Source organism: Stegastes partitus, unplaced genomic scaffold (genome assembly GCF_000690725.1).
Source record: "Stegastes partitus isolate 25-593 unplaced genomic scaffold, Stegastes_partitus-1.0.2 Scaffold346, whole genome shotgun sequence".
Lineage (NCBI taxonomy): Eukaryota > Metazoa > Chordata > Actinopteri > Pomacentridae > Stegastes > Stegastes partitus.
In genome coordinates this window covers 246312-267613 of record NW_007578077.1, presented here as the reverse complement: position 1 = coordinate 267613, position 21302 = coordinate 246312, and the positions used below count along the sequence as shown (strand labels likewise).

At 41.4% G+C, this 21302-nt stretch overlaps 2 protein-coding genes across 3 annotated transcripts in view; both read left to right on the top strand.

Moving 5' to 3' along the window:
* The window catches only part of arid2 (AT-rich interactive domain 2), a 47542-nt gene extending 38986 nt beyond the window's left edge, over positions 1-8556 (top strand). For both annotated transcript variants that reach the window (XM_008284112.1, XM_008284110.1), the window contains exons 16-21: positions 3022-3176; positions 3281-3419; positions 3536-3621; positions 4388-4511; positions 6596-6687; positions 6844-8556. In XM_008284112.1, the coding sequence (XP_008282334.1) occupies positions 3022-3176; positions 3281-3419; positions 3536-3621; positions 4388-4511; positions 6596-6687; positions 6844-6955 (708 nt within the window). In that variant the 3' untranslated portion in view covers positions 6956-8556. The remainder of the gene's footprint in view (positions 1-3021; positions 3177-3280; positions 3420-3535; positions 3622-4387; positions 4512-6595; positions 6688-6843) is intronic.
* Positions 8557-13402: 4846 nt separating this feature from the next.
* The window catches only part of scaf11 (SR-related CTD-associated factor 11), a 21942-nt gene continuing 14042 nt past the window's right edge, over positions 13403-21302 (top strand). The window contains exons 1-4 of the mRNA XM_008284108.1: positions 13403-13570; positions 19535-19581; positions 19720-19865; positions 21008-21091. Coding sequence (XP_008282330.1) covers positions 19563-19581; positions 19720-19865; positions 21008-21091 — 249 coding nt within the window. The 5' untranslated portion in view covers positions 13403-13570; positions 19535-19562. The remainder of the gene's footprint in view (positions 13571-19534; positions 19582-19719; positions 19866-21007; positions 21092-21302) is intronic.

Here is a 21302-nt window from a genome sequence, read left to right as displayed (position 1 = left end):
TTGCCGCAAGGTTACCCACAGAGCAGCCTTCCTAATTATAGCTGACTAATTATTCATTACAGAGCACATATAGCAATTTAAATATTCAAATTTGAGCACTATATGTATATACAGTATTATTTCTTTATTTATTTCAGAGAGCATGGGTATAGCTCTTCCAGCATGCACATTCACCCCCCAGTCTGCTACCACCACAAGTACAATCTACTTCTCACACTGCTGTGAGGCACTTTTGTGATATTTTCTACTCAAAAACACAGGCTAAGAATTAAACTTTACAAGCCCTGCAAAATGCCAGAACAGGGCTTTCTGCTTTTTATCATTTTTCATTCAGTATTTAAACATAGTGAATTGTTTGGTTCTCTTTTTTCTATAAAGACATAGGTGGTGTTTTTTCTTCTCCTATTATGGCAGCCTTTTTTCTTACATAATGCCAAATGCCTTCGCTGGACGTTAAATGCATCATGAGTATTGACAGTCCCATAAACAAGTATACACTCAACTGTAGCTGCCATATTTTACCATTTTCAATACAATTCATTAGACCGCTGCTCTCCTCTGTTCTATTCTATACAAAACAAACACATGCATTAACTGGATACACTGGTGTTGAAGCTGTTGTGGTCTCAGACTGCGGTTGAAATGCAGCCATTATTTGACTCCAAATACAACATACCATGACTTCAAATTTGCTCAGCAAGAACAAGCAGAAACGGCTCTTTGCTGTGTCCGTTCAGTGCCTCCCACTGTCCTCATCAGCCATCTGGGTTGCTCGTGTCTTCAACTGTTGAACAGAATGAGCCTGAAACAGAGCAGTTATCAAATACAGCAGTTAATGCCAAGAAGGACCTTCAGCTGTCCACTAGCGTTAAAGCACTGAGCAGAAGTTGCATGAAGGCATTGAAATACCATAAGACCCTGTAATGAGCATCAGGGAAGGAACGTTACACACACACTGTCTATGTTGTGCCCATGTTTTTGTCAGCATGCATGTCCTCATGTACCTGCTAGAACTCAACCAGAACTGCTGTTGGTCAGCACCCTTTGTTTTTTCTTTTTGCATGGCTCTTGTGTTTTTCTCTGGTTATGTAACTGAACTGAAGTGGCACATTTTAATGTCGGGCCACAGACTAATGTCTGACAATAATTTGAAATTACAAATGCTGTGCAGTTCGGTAAAGGTCTTGTTCTTCAAGTTGCTGCGTGTGCAGGAGATGGAAGGAAAAAGAAGGGATTTAGAACTGCCATTGTAAGACTGAATGTGCAGCATATTGTTTGCCATTACAGTGGTTTTGCCCTGGCTTTCATTTATTGAAACAAAGACATTCCAAATGTTATGAAGTGATTATAAGTGATGCATAATTGACTCAAGCCGCGGAACACATCAAACTGATGACCTGTGTCTTAGAGGGACATTACTCTACATCTGGATGTAAAGCTGCATTCCACAGAGTTGTGCATCCAGTACGTCTGTCGCTGGGAATAGCTTGTAGCTAAATGGAAAGCATCTCCTCTCCTTGTGTGCTTTATGTTTGTAGCAGAAATGTTTAAAATTCAATCCTCTACAAAAGCATGACACTGCAAAAGCATACGTGTAAAACCAATTTTCCTAAATGCATGTTTGGAGGTTAAGAAGGTGAGACCAGTTAAGACCATGTGGCTCTCACTGATACCCACCTCCTAGAGCAAAGCAGCTGAGAGAGCAACTTCTGCCAATAGACAGGCCTGAGTTACATCTCAGCCAACAAATCCATTCTGAAGATGATTTCATACCATCATGCTTATCATGAAAATGAGCTGCTGTCTGGCATCACTCTTCTAATGGAGTAACGCTTAAATGAAACAGGGACTGAATGGAATGAGGGTCATCACCTGTTGTCTCCGTCTTTAGTGTTGTGTGTGTGTCAGCTGACATTTTTGGATTGTCCATCTCGTCTCAGGAACACTTTGAGGGCATTTCTTTGAAAAGAAAAAGTTTAGTGGTCAAAGTTGACGAAATGATTGGCCGACTAAAAGCTGCTGCCCTTACTGATTGGCACCAGGAATACTAGTAGTGTCAATATGTTATTTATCCACATTGCTAGTTATTTGTTGAGGATGTTGACTGCATCTCTCTCTTCCTACGCTAATGCTCTGATGTTGTAGATCAGCAAAATGGAAAGTGAGACAGACGACATTTGGTAACACCAGTGCAGTTTGTCAGTAGTTTTAACTACAAAATGAAAAAATGGTTGTATGCAGGCTGTGTGAGAGTAAACTTGCATGTAACCACCCAACTGGAACAATGCACAGCCACATTGAGCACAGGCCTGTGAGGGTTAACCTGTAGTTGTTGTTGTTCAGGTGTTTTCTGGTGAGTTGTTGTCATGTTGTGTAGGATCACGTGCAGTGTTCATAGTGCAACACGTCAGCAGGATTTAAAACAGTTATTGAAGAATGTGAGTAACTGAAGTATCGTTAAGACCATCCTTAATAACTATTCCAGCGTTTCCCACAAAGCTCTAACAGGGTACGATGATGAAGCGGTGGTATTTTATATCACAAAGGTCATTTGTGCTGTAACATCATTATGCTTTGGAAAAACACTTTTCTGACCTTTATTTAACGCTATAACTCAGGAGCAAAACTGGAGAGTGGAGAGCATTTTTCACATCCTGTCCAACACTGAATTGGTGCCACTAATCCCCACATTGGAATTATGCTGATGGTAAAGAGCTTCTGTGCTGCTGGGTTAGAGATGTGTGATGCATTCACGTTTTGGAATTTGTCGTGTTTTTGCAGCAGCATCCGCATTTGAAGTATCGTTTATAGTCATTCCTACGTCTTATTTTATCAGTTTTTTTGATCAAACCTTACAAACACATAAAGATTTCGACTTTGAATTAACACACTTCAAACCGTTGACTACTGCTGAGAGTCTCGACAGACGTAAACTACGACTTGTCTGCTTGGTGGAAGCACACAACTGCATGGTGGTATAATTTTGATTCATAACTTGACTAAAAGATGTCTCTTCCACAGCCTACTGTTACCCCGTCCCCGCCCCCTGTATCCCAGCCTGCACAAGCGGGTAACCACAGCCCTCACCTCCCAGCACAGCAAACCTCCGCAGCACCGCCAGAGCAAACCAGGAAAGCAGGGCAGAACTTTAAATGTCTGTGGCAGTCCTGTAAACGGTACGGACCATCACTCTGGAGTCCTTCCCATTCTGTGTTGCACTCGTAATGAATTTTATCTTGTTAAAACTCTGCTGATTTGTTCTCTTTTCCTCCCCCTGCAGGTGGTTTGAAACACCGTCTCAGGTGTTCTACCACGCAGCGACGCAACACGGTGGCAAAGATGTGTATGGAGGCCAGTGTCAGTGGGAGGGATGTGAACCTTTTCCACGGCAGAGACTGTCCTTCATCACGCATCTACAGGTAGAGCTGCAGCCTTTCCCTCTGTGACCCCACACTGCAACACTTCATGCTCAGTGTTTTTGTTGTTGGAGTTTTAGTGCATCAGTCTGATCTGTTTCCGCTCTCTGTGTTCTCAGGATAAGCACTGTTCTCGAGAGGCTTTGCTGGCTGGACTCAAACTAGAAGAGCAGCAGGCACAAAGTCCCAATCAGACTTCTTCCCAGTATGTGCACCTTTCTTTGATTGTCTTGATGTGATGGATGTCTAAAAGAGAATCCTTCTGAAAAATACTCAGAAATTATATAATACGGAGGAATTTAGAGGCCATCTTGCTGCTCACTCTGTGTCCTGTACTGCAGCGGTGCCCAACCACCGGGCCGCAGACTGGTACCGGGCCATGAGTCATTTGGTACCGGGCCGCACACAAAGAATAAAAATGTTTTATTGTTTTATTTTTTTTCCAGTGCAGTCTACAGGGTGATTTATTTTGAAAAACGACCAGCTCGTCTTCCCATCACTTCCGTCTGCGCTTTTTTCCTGCACTTGACTCTCAGTTTTCATGCTTGGCCGTTAAACAAAGCCGTGAGCCTAACTGCCACGGAAATGAATTTAAAAAAATAATGTCTCCAGAGAGCTTCTTTGGAAAGTGGGAAAACTCAATACTGAGAAAGTACACATATTTATATTATATTTAGCAAGTAATTTTATTTGTTTTTGAAACTTTTTATATGAATAAACAATTATTTTTTGTTATGTGTGCAATGACCGGTCCGTAGAAAATGTTCTTGAGTAGATCCGGTCCGTGGTGCAATAAAGGTTGGACACCGCTGCTGTACTGCACTTGGACTCATGGATCAAAATTGACCAGAATTTCCTGAACAGCAGATAGAAAGGGACTTCACCTTCAGTACCTGTGGTGTAGCTTGCTTGTCAAAACCTCTTTGAGAAGTGATATAATGCGTGATGTGTGTGCTTGATGTGCTGTACAGAACTCCGCCAGCGGCAGGCAGCACTCCGGCACCGCGAGCACCGAAAGCAATCGTCAATCATCCGAGCGCAGCTCTCATGGCCCTACGCAGAGGCTCTCGAAACCTGGTCTTCAGGGACTTCACTGTGAGTAGGACAAGGCTGACCATTACCACCGTTTCTCCCTGAATTTCCGTCAAACTCGCGCACACACACACTTCTGTATGACTTCTTAAGCTCTTGCTTGGCTGAGGTGGACGTAAGCTGCTCTGAAGCTTTTAAATCCCACTGTTTCCTTGTGGTTCACACACAGGTCAGGACAGACTGGAAATGCTGGGAAAAAGGAATGTGGTCATTTCCAGGTCTATGTGGGGTTGGAAAACATTCAAGATCCTTATTTTATTGGTCATTAGTAGGACAGCAGTCCACCAAAGCACATCTTGATAGTCTGAAGTCCTGCCCACTCTTCAACCGATTGATTGGCCACAGGGAAAATCAATCAGCATGTTATCTCTAGATGAACTAAACAGGCCTCAGTGCACTGAGAGCACTCTACCTGCTAACCTTATTGACCCAAATGAATTATAGATAAACAAAAAGAAGCTCATATTTGTGCCATATTAAACCAATCGAACCTGACTGTTTTATGTTAAATTACAGACAGACTTGGGTGTCCTTACTGATAGGATTTCTGAAAGTAGAACTATTAAGGAACACAACACAGACCAGTTAGCTGCTGCTTTAAGATGGTTTGCAAAGTGGACACTTCATTTTTTGTCGAGTCATTGAACAAACCCTAAAAACTCATATCTGTGTATCAAGAGTTAGTTATTTAGAGGATTTCCTTTTCTGCCCTAAAATAGCTGAGATCATGGGCCCCCCTATAGCTCACCTGGTAGAGCGGGCGGCCCATGAACAGGGGCTATAGTTCCCCGATGCAGCGGTCGTGAGTTCGAATCCCGCTCACGACCCTTTGCTGCAGGTCTGTCCCCATTCTTCTCCCCCCTTTCCTGTCTCCCTCTACTGCACTTAATAAAGGCAAAGGCCAAAAAAATATATTTAAAAAAAAAAAAAAATAGCTGAGATCAAACTCTGAACTGTTGCTTCCCCTAGAAAATGAGGATTTTAGGGCCAATGCCATCTCTCTGCTTCCATATGTGCAGACCAATGTGGACTTTGAAAGCAGACACGGTTCTGTTCAGTCTGCAATAAATCCACAGCAGCTGCTTGCATTGCCTCTCATTTGAACAACAAACAACCCAAGGGGCAGTTTTTACAGGACACAGCATCTACCTGTAGATCACTGATTACTCCTGAGTTATGCTGAGCACACTGGATGGACTTGCAGTCAGAGCTTCCCACTGTGTTTGGGCATCTTCAGTAAAAAGAATGTACGACTCAAAACTCCACAAAGTCCGAGAGCGACTGCTTTGATCACAGTTTTTTCATGGTGCCTCTAAACACACCACATGTGACCCATCTGCACGAAATCAGTCACATCACACCTTGGGCTGTTATGTGAAAACAAAAGCCGCATCTTGCTAGCACATGACGCAAATCACGGGACAGGATTGGCTGGCAGTGACACATTACTCACCTACAGCTTCTTTCTGGTGTTACCGCTCAGGCACACTGACGGTATTTGACAGCGATATTAGATGTTACCTACATGTAGAAAACAACTGAATGGGCCGATCTAAACCCAACATCAATACTTTATCATGTGTTAACGTGTTTTGGGCTGTATCTCGGATATAGCCCAAGGTGCAATGTGACTGGTTTCGTGCAGATGGGTCACATGTGGAAGCGTTAGCGGCAAATAAAAATTGATTTTGAATTTCTTAGACGTTGCTTTGGAGCCGACTCCGAGTAAACGTTCAGTAAACCTTAACTTAACTAACTCTCCATGAGACGGTTCAAAGTCTTCATGGTGTTCAAAGGCAGTCGGTTCCTCCCTCCACCAAAAATAAGTATTTCTTAGAAAGCTATTATTGCAGGAGTTATATCTTTATGAAAGTAAACACCAGCAAATGTCGAGCTAATGAGAATTTGGTCAAATGAATGCACACTGAGCCACCAGTTCATCAGCTGACCTGTGTACCACAGCTCTAGACTGTAAGGAACCATCCATGATGTTGCAAAGTATGGTTCTTGTTACACTGCTGGTCATCTCTTCTAGTGGAACACTCTCTGAACCATTTCTAAATCCACGACTGTGTTTCCTCTTCTAGGACGAGAAAGAGGGACCAGTGACCAAACACATACGACTAACTGCTGCCTTAACGTTAAAGAACATCGCCAAGCACTCGGACTGTGGTCGCATGTAAGTATCCTGCTGGACTCAGTGAATTCTGAATGGATGAAGACGGTTATATGAGGATAAACAACAGAGATTCAATGCTCAAAGTTAGTGTTTTTGACTAGTTGTAAGTGTTTGAGGGATTTAAGTTTTGTGTTTGTTGTTTCCCTCCTGTCTCAGGTTGGTAAAGAGGCATGAGACGCACCTCTCCGTGCTCGCGCTAAGTAACATGGAGGTTTCCACCACGCTCGCCAAATGCCTTTACGAACTGACGCGCTCGCTCCAGGCTTAACGCCAAAAGGACAACCTCTACAACCCCCCCACCACCACCACCACCACCGCCACCGCCCCAGGCCCTCTCCCGAGACGAGAGGAGCAAGCCACCGGTGAGCCGTAGCGGGTCCGCAGGGGGGAGCAGAGAGCCGGAACAAAGACCCTCCTTCTGCCGCGCCTGCCCCCCCCTCAAACCCCACTCTCATCCCTCCCTCACCTACTTCCTCGCCAACCTGTGTTCAAACACCCCTGCCCTCCTCCATCCACACACACATACAGAAGGAAAAAGAAAAAAAAAAAAAAAACTGCCATGGGGTCTTCCACCAGCTGCCCACCAGGGGGAGCTCTTTAAGACTGCTTCCCCGAGGGACTCCACCGACGAAACCCCAAACACGAGCACATTTTATTTCTTTTTTTTTTTCTTTTTTTTTTTCTCTTCGTCCTGTGAACTGATGTGTGCGTTGGTGTGAGCGGCGGTCGACTGAAGAGTTATGGGTGGGCGGGAAGGCAGGGTAAGGGGGCGGGGCTACTGAAGGTGTCCCGTAGGGTCGGGTGGAGGAGGAGGACTCAGCTGGCAACTGGCGCAGAGAAAATTTCTTTTTTTTTTTTTTCATTAGAAACTTGGTAGCTTGGTTTTCTTACTTGAGTCAATATATTTTCACTTATTTATTATTGAAATGAATACCATTACAATTAATGAAAAAGAATCTTGTAAATATGTTGTGAATATATATAAAGAAGATCCTCTTTCATGCAGATGCAGCCACTGGAGAACTTGCTCTGTGGAGTAATAGAAGCATTACTTTGGCAGGATTGAATAAAGTAGTATGTTTTTTTGTTTTTTGTTTTTGTTTTTTTTTGCTTTTTTTATGATCCCTGGTCACTTGTATCTAATGTGATTCTATACTCAGCAGTGGATGAATGTACTTAAAAACCTGTAAATAATTCTGCAAAGGTACTGATGCTGTAAAGCTTAGGGAGGGGGAAAAACAGTTTTTTGTGGAACTGTGACATTTTTTGTATTATAATACCTTGTAGAACTCATTTTGCTGGCTGAAAGAGTATGGAATAATATATCTCATGTCATTTTGTAGAAGAAAAAAAAAAAATATTGAAGGTATTCTCTTCCCTTCCTCTTCCCTCGCACACCCTCCCCTCAACACGCACACACACACAAGTAACATATATCCACTGTAAGCGTTTTGTCATTGTACGGGCACAGTGTGCGTACCAAAATTTTTTTGTATTTGTAAATTGGTTTAAATACATGGAGTTTTTATACAGGTTTTCTCCTGTGTTCTTTGCTTTACGTGCAGGTATGATATTTTCTTCACTACTTTTTTCTATCTTAATATAGTGTGGAGTTTTATTGTACTATTTTTTCATTCTTAATACCATGCCACATTCCGGCTCACGTCCTCAGACTGTCCTCTCTACCGTGTGTTGTGTAACATTTGACTGCCTGTCGTATTAGCATCTGACCGGGGCGACCCAACCATCCTCATTTCTGCGGTGTCAGTAGGATGTGTGACTATACATAGACCTAACAGTCTGTTAGAGATTGGCTTTATTTACTTTGGTGACTGTTTATAGTTTTTAAATAAAACACTGAACATTTTGCTTTGGGTTTACGCTTGTTTCTTGCTTTATTCCTACCAGCTTCTCCCGCTAGCTGCCTTTCTACGTTTTGCGTGAAGCCCACTGTGCCCCTGGTGGTACCTATGTGATGTAATAAGTGTGCGCTCAGGAGATGAATGTGGACAACTATAAATTACCATTTGATTAAAAAACTTAAATCCACTAATTGAATTGGCTCAATTCAACACAAAGCACTGTTATCGAGAGTACGCAAATCTGAGAAAGCTTCAATAACAAATAACAGACAAAGGGTTAAAACAGTTGAAAATAATAGTTGAGCAGTTGTAGTAGTTAGCTAAACATAATGAATATCACTACATAATTCAAACAGCTAAATGGTTTAATAGATAAATTTGTTTTTGTGCATAGCTATAGTTTATAGAGTTAAAAAGTTTAAATGATTCGCTAGACGTCATGGCTAAATGGCTTAATTGTTAGCTGAAACTAGATAGTAGAGGTTGCAAAAACAGGCCTTTTTGTTTTTTAGCTCAAAGTCATAGAGGAACAGTTGAAATTGTTGCATAAAACATACTGGATGTATGATGTGCTAACGAGGAAAAAAAAAAAAGGCTGAAAACACGAGTAGCTAAAAGGTATTGATGAATAGTTGACGATGTTCGCTAAAAGTAGCCGATAGAAATAGAATTAGAATAAAACTTTTTTAATCCCTTCGGTACAAGACCTCAGGGAAATTGCTAATGCTATGAGAATGTTGTGTCCAAAATAACTTATTAAATGTTAAAGAAAATTCCTAAAAGGTTACAACAGATAGCTAAATGTAATTGATAAATGGTTGAGCTAGAATGGATAAAACGTTAATGCATGAACTCGCTAAACTGAATTGCTAAAAGTTGTTGATAAATAGCTCAAACAGTTAGCTTAAAGTCATGAATTGATTGCTAGCTAAAAGTAATGGATAAATGGTTTGAATAGAGAGCTAAAGCGGGCCTAATTTTTAAAAAAAGTTGAAATAAGTAAACCTTTTTTATAATTTTGTACTTGAAGATACAGAAAACAGTTTAATTACTTTGCTCAATATAGAATATAAAGGATATGCTAAATGGAATAGATAAAAGCTTAAAATAGCTACAAGTTAATGATAAATAGTTGGAATTTTTAGCTTAAAGACATGGAAAATGGTTGAAATGATTTGTTAAATGTAGTTAAATAATGGTTGAAACAGATTGTGAGAGTAGCCGAATGAACTTAGTTAAAATTGATACATAAAGTTATTATTAAATACTTGAAGTCATCAATTTAAAAGGCATCTGTAAATGGTTGACATGGTTTTATGTATCTACATGTATATACTGTATGTACAAATTGTTTTAAAGGCAATAAAATGCCCCAAAGATTCATCTTTAAAAATCCTGATAGTTTTCTTCCTATTCAAAGAAATTCAAAGTGCTTTGCGGTTGACTGTCAGGCTGAAAAGACAGTAAATACAAGCAATCAATAAAAGTTAACAAAGAAGGAAAAAATGGTGAAAAGGCAATAAGAAAGCCAATAAATATTTTTAAATTCAATAAGATGTGAAACGACAAAATCAATGAGAAAGAATCGAACTGAAAATGGAAAAAAAAAGGTTGAAATACTTGTCTCCTGCCACCATCAGGGATATTGTGGTAAAAAAAAACTTGACCGAACTGACCTGAAAATTAAATCAATATTCACTCTTATAATTAACATTCTGTTCCTGGTGTCCATCTTCTAAACGTGTGGTGAAGCTTAAACTCCTCTGCCGGCTGCGGAGGAAGCGACGAGCAGCAGCGTTGATGCAGAGAGCCAGGATGAGTGTTTTCTGGGCCCGTCGCCGCTCCCTCCGCTGTGCGCTAATAGGAGTCGTCTGAACACATGCCAGTGTTTTTAATATTCAGCGCTCACTTTTCATGGTTGCTAGTTGGGACTTCAAACAGCTCTCTTGTCTGATATAACCTAACAAGCTCCATTTGCTGGCAAGCTCATCCTTTTGTTCTGTTTAACCACTGGACACTTTCTTTTGGCTCGTTCCTTTCAACATAATTGAATTGTTAATGACTTTGCTGAGCGCTCCACTTCCCACAGCTCCCAAAACATCTTTTTTTATGCATAATCTTACACTACAGAAAACTTTCTGTTTTCATCAGGAGACGACTCGGCGTCACACTGTGCCGCTGCTCAGAGCAGTAATCTGAGGACAACGTTGGTTCTCCTATACGTTGGAGCTCACTGCTGTGTTGTGTGTTTGTTGCCGAGGTTTAGGTTCAGTAATTAGCTCTCTTTTTACCAGCATGCTATCCATTACTGCTCCGCTTAACAGCCGCACATGGGTTTGTGCCTGATTAAAATCTCTTGCTGTAAATAATAACAGTAAATAATTGATTACATTCAGATTTGCACAAACAGCACAGGTGTTATTAATACTGAATCAGCTGCATAAACCTCAACAAGCAATAAGCCTATTGTTTAAAACCATTTGGTGCTTTTTATTGGTCATTTTTATGTTGTTCAATTTGCACGACAAGATTACTCAAAACAAAGTAGTAAAAAAAGAAAATGTTCCAATGCGTTGAATATGTGTGAGATCTCAACCAAACAGATGATGGACTTCCTTTGACAACAATGACCAACAACAGCAGCATGAGCTATGCACGTCTGCTGGAGGGGAACATCCATCCATCCATCATCTATACACCTTAATCCTCACTAGGGTCATGGGGGGCTGGAGTCTATCCCAGCTGACTTAGGGTGAAGGCAGGTTCACCTGGACAGGTCACCAGTCTATCACAGGGCTACACTTAGAGACAGACAACCAAGCACACTCACATTCACACCTACGGACAATTTAGAATCACCAATTAACCTCAACATGTTTTTGGACTGTGTGGGAGGAAGCCGGAGAACCCGGAGAGAACCCACGCTGCACGGGGAGAACATGGAGACTCCACACAGAAAGATTCCGGTGCCCCCACCAGGACGTGAACCGGCGGCCTTCTTGCTGCGAGGCAACAGTGCTAACCACTGATCCACCTTGCAGCCCTGGAGGGGAACATACATGAATGTTATGTTTGTGTCTGATGCAGTTTCTCATCGTGACTACTGCGACTAACGTTATAATTCTACAACCATCAGGCATGAAAACACAATTTTCAGAACAAAAACTCTTCTTAACATCTTTAAAAGTGCATGCATACACTTTGTGACTATCCAAGGGGAGGGCAGATAGCTGGACGAATAGTTCATTTTCGCAGACACAGAGGAACATTAGCATTTATTTTTCGGGTTGTGTCTACTGTTTAGTCGACACTATCCTTTAGCGCTCTTTGGTTCCCATCATAGACTGCATATAAAAGATTAAAAAGCAAAGCAAGTGGGTAAGTTTTACACTTTCTAGCAGCCAACAGGGGGCGACTCCTCTAGTTGCAAAGGAAAGTTTAATTCAGTTTAGTTTACGAAGCCACTTTTATAAGGCCAATAACAGCACTTTAGAAATGTTTAGTTACGCAACTTGAGATACCTGCAGAGAAGACAAAACACAACGTCTGATTGCGTAGAAGTCTATGAGAAGATGACGGATTAATTATATAACTACACTGACACCACCCATTGGTCTGTGGACTGTAGACTTGAGTTTGGCACTTTGGCTGTCACCATCTTGGCCCTTTGAAACTGGATGTCATGAGTCAGTGGTAGATCTGACTGAGAAGTTGAGGACACACTGCTGCTAAGGTGGCGAGGTGTCGATCACAGATTAGTACGCTGCTGCTGTATTGTCTATTTTACTGTAAATGAGACCATCATTATCAAAAATTACCAAAACATTATGCTGTATTGAAGGAGCTGTGACCCCACCGACTGAGATCATAAACTATTTAGCTGAGCATGAGGTGAGAATTAAGACAATTTTCTGATAGAATCCAACACAAGCTAAGTTTTTTTTACAACCAGTAGAGCTGCACCCTGCTGGCTGGAGGAAAGAATTGAACATTCATGGACGAATTGTCCAAAAAATGTTTTTTTTCCAAATATCTCATCATGCATGACTTGACATCTCACCTGTCATTTAAACAACTCTTAACCAATTTGTCCACTTCTGTGTGTCAGTAGACACTCATGCTGCTAAACTTTTCATTTATCTGACCGCACAGATCAAGATTTGGATCCCTCACAGCGACATATAAAGGGTGTGTTTGATGGGACTTTGAACTACTTCTGTCACACTTACCAGTGATCAGAGCTCTATCGACTTTAAACTGGACTGGTCGGCCATGTTGGATTATATCTGGACAGTATAAAGACATTATCGTGTGTTTTGTAATATTTCCAATAATACTGACTCTATTTATATTAACTAAAAACATCTATAACCTGGTTTCAATGTGCTGTGCTGTAGAATACCACGAATAAAGAATGTTGGTAATGTCCATATATTAAAAAAAAGAGTCATAAAGTGCAATCTTAGGGATTTTCTATCACCTGTTGCTGTTTATGAAATGCTGTTTTATCTAGTCATTAGTTAATTAATTAATCAGTCAATTAATAAACAGTCTCATAAAATAAATAACAATGGCTTTGAAATAAATAAATAAATAAATAAATCATACAATAAATATTTAAATAGCTGCAGCAGTCAAATAGATTTTAATTAAAACAGGATATGACTTTTATTTATTTCAAAGTACTTTTATCTAATATTTAGGTATTTCTATATGTATTTCAGAGCAGTGTGTGTTTATGTCTGTGTGTGTTTATCGTCCTGTTCTGTCTTTGTTATGTAAATGTGTCCAGACGGATAAATCCCTGCGCTCTGTAATGCCCGGCGGCTCCGATGGGGGGCGCCAACGGCACAAACTCGCAGCCAGACCGCGAGACATGTGGCTGAGACTTTCTGAAAGCAACGCTCCGTTTTTAGCCCAAAACAGTTCCCAGGTAGCGCTATTTGTCAGCATTTCATAGCGGGAGTTTGGACGCTAACAACGGTTTAGTTGGTGCAAACGAGCCGCAGCTGCACTCAAAGGTGAGTAACGACACTTAGCTGAGTGGAGCTAGCCGCTAGGAGGCTAAAAGCGACGTAAGCAGGTGCTGTTGTTCAAAGCCGCTAGTTAGCTCTCGGCTAAACTCGCTTGCTGCTACCTAGCTAGCTAACTTATGACCTTCAGTGCAATCATCGTGGCTATTAATAAACTGTATTTAGCCGTGTTTGCCGCCGTGCTAACAACAGCCGGCTAGCCCTTAGGTAGCTGTGTTTTTAGCTAGCAGTAGCAGTCCGGCTAACCAATAACAACCATGTTGTCACCGTCGTGTTGGCACTGCTTGATCAACTTGGTGCTAATTTTGTGCCTCCAGCAGCCAGGCCGTGCTGGCAAAAACAACAGCAAGCATTCACAAGTGTTCGCCTGCCAACTTAACCGTCATCTCACTACGCCGATCACTATATTTACTATACATTAGCACATGGATTAAATTTCACCGTAGGCAGGCTAGCATAAGCTTTCAGGCTTATCAGTTAGCCTGCAGCGTTACATGGTAAAATACCCCGAACAACAGAGTTGGAGTGACAGTTGGAGAACCAGGCTGATGACTGGTGGCCTGTGTTGACTGGGTTTATTTGAAGTGTGTAGAAAAACGAGGGTTTGGTCTCACTGTTAGCAGAGGTTTCACTCCGGCACATTTTACAATCTCCAGAGGGAAAGTGGCTGCAGCCAGGCTGGTTCTAGATCAGATATCAGAGGCTCAGGTTGTCAGCCAGCTAGAGGAGTGTGATGGCCTGCTGGAGTTGGGTTTGTTCACCACCACTGAGACTGTCAAGTCTGGATTGTGGATGTAAAAGCCTGACAACTGCAAAGACTAGTCAGACTTCACCTTAGACTCAGACCTCCAGCACAGCTTTCTGTAATGCTGTGTGGCCTGTGTGCAGTGTCAAATGAAAAACTATTTCACTTTCACTTTTAGATCACAAGAAATTCAAAATTAGGACAGCAGCTCACCGTGACAGTAGATATTTCCTTTAATTTTTACACAAGGTAAAGTCTTTCTGAAGCAGCTGGGTTCTCTACCAGAGGCCAAGAGCACAGATGGCCTGTTCTACACACATTCATGCATACGTGTGTATATTATATATATACACTCATATTACTACTTTGTTAGCTGCTTGGCTAACAATACCTTCTTAGTGTGGATAGGGATTCACATTTTTAAACAGTTTCCCTAACAGACAGTTGGTCACGTTACCAATCAATGGTTGCGTAATCATTACAAATTAATTAAACGGGTTGACTTATTAATTTAACAGCAGAAAACAGTACCTTTATTTAAAATTGCCATTCAGTGATTGTCTCCCAAATCCAAACTATTCAACACAGCATATAAGCTGCACTCTTCCACAGTGTTTAACCTGTACCATAATTACTTGCTTTGCAGTAGTTTTATATGAAATTAATCCTCATGATGCAGTGACTTGTTCACTGCAGGTACTGTTTGTCCAGCTGCTAGAAACATCTGATTATAATTCAGTTGCAGCAACTCTGTCAGTCTGGGAAGCCTGTCAGCATTTACTGCCTCCTGTAAAATGTATTTATAGTGAGAACAGAGAGGTGCTGATACACTTCATCACTTTACTCTGAATGTTGTTGGAAGCATGTAATCAGAGTCCTGCTGCTCCTGTACGTTAGCGCCGTTAGCAGCTACACCAGACAGCAGCCAGACACCTTTTACTGCTTAAAGCGGCAGAGTTCATCAACACGCTGCCACAGCTAGCGCTTCGACAGCCGGAAGGTGCGCTTGTTTTTAGCATCCTGTGCAGACGGTCAGCAAACACACCTGTAACTCCATCCCAGTAAACAGTGGAGGCTCCACCTGGTGGTGCATCCTGGTGCTACAGCAAATCTACAAAACCCACTCTGACGTCTCATCTTCTGCCTTAATATACTTCTAAACTATTAAATTGTGAGTGGAAATTACCTTATTGACAAATAAAAATTTGCTTTAGAAATATTGTTACCATGATGTTATTTGGCCACGAACAAGTTTATTTATCATCGCTAATTTAAAAAAAAAATTTCAATAAAAAGCACATTTTAGGAAGCCATATACTTAATGTTTAACTTTTGTTGATATGATGTAATTGTAAATATCAAATTGTTGTTCACAAGTTTTCTGTTGTTAATTAAGTAATCATTTTATTATTTAAAAAAATCCTCGTCCTTATGTGGCTATGCAACTTTTTGCATCTTATTTTGACAAAGACAAACACAGAACAGGTGGTTTTGTATTCAGCACTTGGGCTTAATGGCAGTCCTGTTGCCACATACGCATCGTTAGTCGAGTTTAATTTATAGTTCAGCTGGCAGCGCACCTGTTTTTGCTGCAGCACTAGACACATGTATAATCTGATTAGGTCTTGCCATACAGCAGCCCTGTTTAGATTGTTTAGTTCACATTTAGATGTTAGTGATGTTGGATTACCCTCAGATTTATATTACTGGTGTCACAGTTCAGTCATTTCTATTCGCTTTGTGTCATGACTGAGACGGAGGCTGCTGCTGAGCTCATGTTCATTCATTCAGTGTGACAGAGAGCAGTTGTCACAGTGAGCACATGTTCTCAGTGGAGACTACTTAGCTGGGTTTGTGTTCCTGCAAAGGAGAGGACGACTGAGACTTTCTTCAACTTCTTAAATGTCGTCTATTCTACATACAAGAGATTTAAGGTCTGTGTAGTTGTCACACTATTCGGTACTGGACCTTCGTGGGAGACCTCGGGTTGGTTCCTGCCAGAGGTCTATTTCTGTTGATGCACTCGCTGTCCTGAGCAGAAATTTTAGAACACAAGTTCCACCGAGAAAGTTTTGCCCGTACATCACCTATAGCATGCTAGCAGGGTTAGCCTTGAAAGCTGGCCACACACTGATTTTGTACGATCAGTAAATCCTGTAACCTCTCTGCTTACACTGCACGGTTCAGATAACCGGCCACTATGTGGTGCTCACACAAAGCACTCAAACTCAATGCACCTTGGTCCAGTGACCGTTTAAAAAAAAAGTTTATGCAAACAAGAGAACTGTGCCGTAAATGTTGGAGGAAAAAGAGAAAGGCAGTATTAGTTTGTGCAGCTGTAAAGCTGAAATTACACTGCTGACAATCTTAATGACAACACTATTAAATATTTAGACTAGAGCTGAACCAGTATATTGGATGGTCAGTACTGGCCTATCACAGGTATGCTGTTGTATACGTTGTCAGATATATACTGATATTACATTTTTGTTATCGAACACAGTGCAGAAAATCATTTTTAAGAACCATTTCAAACCGCTGACACACAGTCTGTTCATCAGAGTGGCTCAGATGTCATAGTTTTCAATACTCAAAGCTGTCTGCAGCACATGTAGCAGAGCACGCGTTACAGCTGAGCAGGTGGTAGTGTGGAGTCGAGCGGTGTCTTCACAGAAAGCTGGAAACTAGTTTGTGAAATACATTGCTGGAAAATTAATAAATAATCACCCCATCATTTCCATTTTCCCTTTTTAATGTAATAATAATGAATATATTTAAATCATATTAGATGATGTAACCACATCAGTAGCACTATTTGGGTTACAAATGAAACCAATGCTGTTATTCAGTTTATTTAATTAGAGTGTATAGAAACATTAACGGGCTGTTTCTGCCTGTCCATTGATTTTATGCGTGCTATGGTTAGACTTAAACAAGAGCCGTCTTGTTATCTCATAGCCACAACTTATACGCACGCTTTAAAAGTTAAAGTAAGAATTATGACCAATGAGCCACCGTGAAATATTTATATTTATCAAACAACAAAATGTTATTCAATGCATTTTTATTGTTTTCCCTGTTATACTGAAAATCCCTGAGCATTTCTTAAGAACCCAGATAGACACCAAACTTTAAATTGAATCTCTATCCATAAAACACAAAGTAGTGGTCTCTATATGACACATCTACAGCTCTGGTGTGTAGTCCAGCTTTTAAGGTGCTTCAGCCAAACCTATGGCTGAGCTCCAGTCATTGTGTGTGTGTGTGTGTACGTGTGTGTACGTGTGTGTGTGTGTGTGTGTGTGTGTGTGTGTCTGTGTGTGTGTGTGCACTTTAGCGTTGCCTCCTCATGCAGTGAACCCAGTGTACGTGGCATCAAGTCAGGTTGAAGCATGTCATCAGGGTTCATCTTCAGTATGTTTCTCTGCTACTACAGCTTGTCATACATCACAGAAATATTGTGTTTAAAGTACCGAAAACGGGAACAACTTTGTAAATTATCGGTTCGATGAGTCACAGCGGTTGGACTTGTCCACTGGGCTGATGTTATCTTTTCAGTGTGTGCAGCTACACAACAGATTTGGTGTCCCGTGACTGGATAAAGGGTGCTTCTACCCTGACAGGGATAAAGCTGTAAAAGGTGTGTGTCATGTTGGCACACAGTAAGGTACAGATTCATTGTTTTTATAAAGTGTTGCCTGCTGGCAAAAACAATCCATCAATATCTAATCATCCTAAAACATCAGTGTGTCGCTCAGGACAGTTTTCTGTTCTGCAGCAGCAGCCAGAGGAGCTCCTACAGCTCTGTGTTTGCTTCATCATCAGTGTTCAACAGTGAGTGCAAAAGTTTGACAATCCCTCAGTACCATGTAGCCACACATTTGTCTTAATGGCGGCGTGCTTAAACGCAGCGCCCCCTTCAGGCGACAGCAATCGTTTAGTGTCCTATCCCAGACGTGCATTCTGCAAACTTTGCAGATTGAATGATCCTGAAGAAACGCTCTCTCATCTTGCCCGTACTACTGTGTATGTACAGCAACATGACAACAAACCTGATCTGATTTTCTTGTTAGTAATCCAGGTTCAGGTGGCAGCTGGACCAGGCTAACATTGCTGCATCCAACAACTCTGGTTCTGGTCTTAAATCATGTGTTTCCATGAATGAGCCCAACCATCCCACAAAGGAAGTGGTTTGGGTCACTCATCTGTCCTCTCATTGTTTCGAATGTTATCCCGACCTCATGACAGTTTGGAGTCACTGGTTTCCTGCTCTTGTACTGACATGACACACATCTCTGACCTGAGCCTCTGAACCAAAGATTGCTTTTCTCCAAATAATCTGGTGTGTAATTGCTGTTTGAAAGCCCCAACACTTAACGCGTTGCTGTGATGTGGATCCTTCATTCAGGTTCTGGTTTTGAAATGCCGTAGTAGAGGCGGACCTCTATCTTGTATTGATCGGAGTCAGACAAGACCATTTATCTGTATGTGATTTGTTTCTTTTGCTGTGTTTTTCTTTAGTTGTCAAAGTGTATAAGTGTGGGATGGAGGACTTTGTGTTTTATTTCAATAATATGTGGAAGCTTCTGGTAGGTCATGACCAACCAGCCTCAGCAGAGGAAGAGATAAATATGCAGATTAACCAAAGATACTGAACTGTGGACGTATAACCGCATTGGATCTAAAACTGTTCTGAGTCTCTGTAGTAGAACTGCAGCGATTAATCAGTGAGCTCAAATTTTTAATTATGTCCCGTCAGATTTGTTAATTAATAATCGGTTTGAGTATTTTTCTTAGAATGTATTTATTTTTTGCTTCCTTTGATCATTTTTTGGTTTCCTTTTTCCTCTACAATAGTAAACTGAACATGTTTGAGTTTTTTCTTGACATCTTTAAGAATTTTCTAAAATTTTACAAACCCAACAGCAACTTGATTATTTGAGAGACTAATCAACCGATCAATTGGCAATCAAATCTATTGTTGGTTGCAGCTCTGCTCTGTAGTTACCAGTGAAGATGGGTTTAGTATCACCTATCAGCTCTCGTCCAAACACAACACTGTGAGCTTAGAGCTGCACTTTGTGTGGTATGACTTAGAATAACTATTAGACGGGTTTCCTGCAGTACCTCGTGTACATTATCAGCTGTACTTGTCTCTTCTGTGTTAACGTCACAGTCTGATTGTTGTCACCTCCTTTGTGTTGTAGTGGTGATCAGGACAGCCTGGGGCCGGACATGACTGGAGCTGGAAGTGGTGAGATTTTTACAAACCAACATACATGCTTGAAACGTTTAGTCTTTTGTTGTGTATTTGGTTCACACAGATTAGAAACTAGATGGCAAGTATTCTAAGAGTGTATGTGTGTGTGTGTGTGGTCTCCTGTGTGTTTAGGCGGCCAGGGCCCGCCTGACGGGGCAGACGCTGAGGAGGCGGAGAGATGTCCTATCTGCCTGGGCGTCCTGGCTGGAGGCGAGCTCGCCATGCCTGACAGCTGCTGCCATGTCTTCTGCCTCAGATGTCTCCTCACTTGGGCAGAGGTGACGAAGCCGCTATGTTATTAGCTAAAATTATCAAAACGAACGCAACAGTTAGAATTTGTCATGTAGGTGGATTATGAAGAGATGAAATTTCCATTGGTTTAGTTAAAAAAAATTAACTTCTACCGTACATTTTTCATTCCATTTGAGGATTTGATATAATAATAATAATAATAATAATAATAATAATAAACTTTGTTTGTGTAGCACTTTTTAAGAGCAGAATTTGCAAAGTGCTTTTACATAATAAAGAAAAAACAACATGTGTAAAAAGTACAGGCAAACACTCAGAATGTAAGAATGGAAAAGAGCAGACTGGGTCACTGTTGAAAGGTGTACTGGTAAAACGGATTAAAAAGACGACATCACAGAGAGGAATGAAGATAAGAGCTGAAGATAAAAGTAGATGAAGAAAGAGAAAAGAGAAGGACAGCAGGTAGTACTAATAAGAAAAAGGGTAAAGAAACAGGCAAAAATCTAAAAGAGAACATCACTCGTCTATAAAAGTGGGTTTTAAGAAGTGATTTAAAAGAAGATACTGAATGTGCGAGCCTTATTTCCTCAGCTTGGTCGTTCCAAAGCCCCTCACAGAAAAGGCCTGGTCACCTTTGAGCCTCGACTTTGGAACGATGAGGAGGAACCCATCTGAGGATCTAAGGCTGCATGTGGGGATATACGGGGTTAACATATCTAAAATATAGCCGGGGCTGATCAGTAAAATCTTACAATCAATTCTAAAACAGACAGCGAGCCAGTGGAGAGAAGCCAGTAGAGGGGAGATGTGATGTCGCCTGTTCAAACCAGTAGCTGCTGCATTCTGAACAAGCTGGAGGCGAGAGCTGGATTTTTGTGGGATGCCAGATAAAAGGAAGTTGCAGAAATGTAGACGGGACGAGATGAGGGCATGGAGGATTCTTTCAAGGTCTGACTGAGGGAGGATGGGTTTGATTGGTTTGATGATGAATGTCGTCGACTTTTTCAGGCCATCACTGATTTTGGCCTTCTGCCAACGAACATGCCAAAAATAGCATTTTGGGATTTCCCCCCCGTTGTAATTCATCTCAGCGTAGGAAAGCCTGTCAGCCATTAAGATGTGCGTTTCATTCATATCTCTGTGTTCACAATGTTTTATTTGCCTTCAGTTGCAGACGGCTCCGTCCTGCCCCGTGGACAGAAGACCTTTCAGTAATGTTTACAGATGGGACGGGAATCTGAGCTGTGTGCAGGTCAGTCTGGTTTCTGCTGCTGTTTTCTCTGTCAAGATGAGGTCATTGTCTGCTGGTATTTTCAAGGTGACCTGAAATGACCAGCTGTGTAACGTAGATGCCGCCTGTGTTCTGTTGAAAGGGAAGTGTCTCATGAAGCGTCTCCGTCTCTGTGCATGTAGCCGTCTGCATTCTGTTGGTCAGCTGCTGTCTGTGCTGATAGAACTTCTTT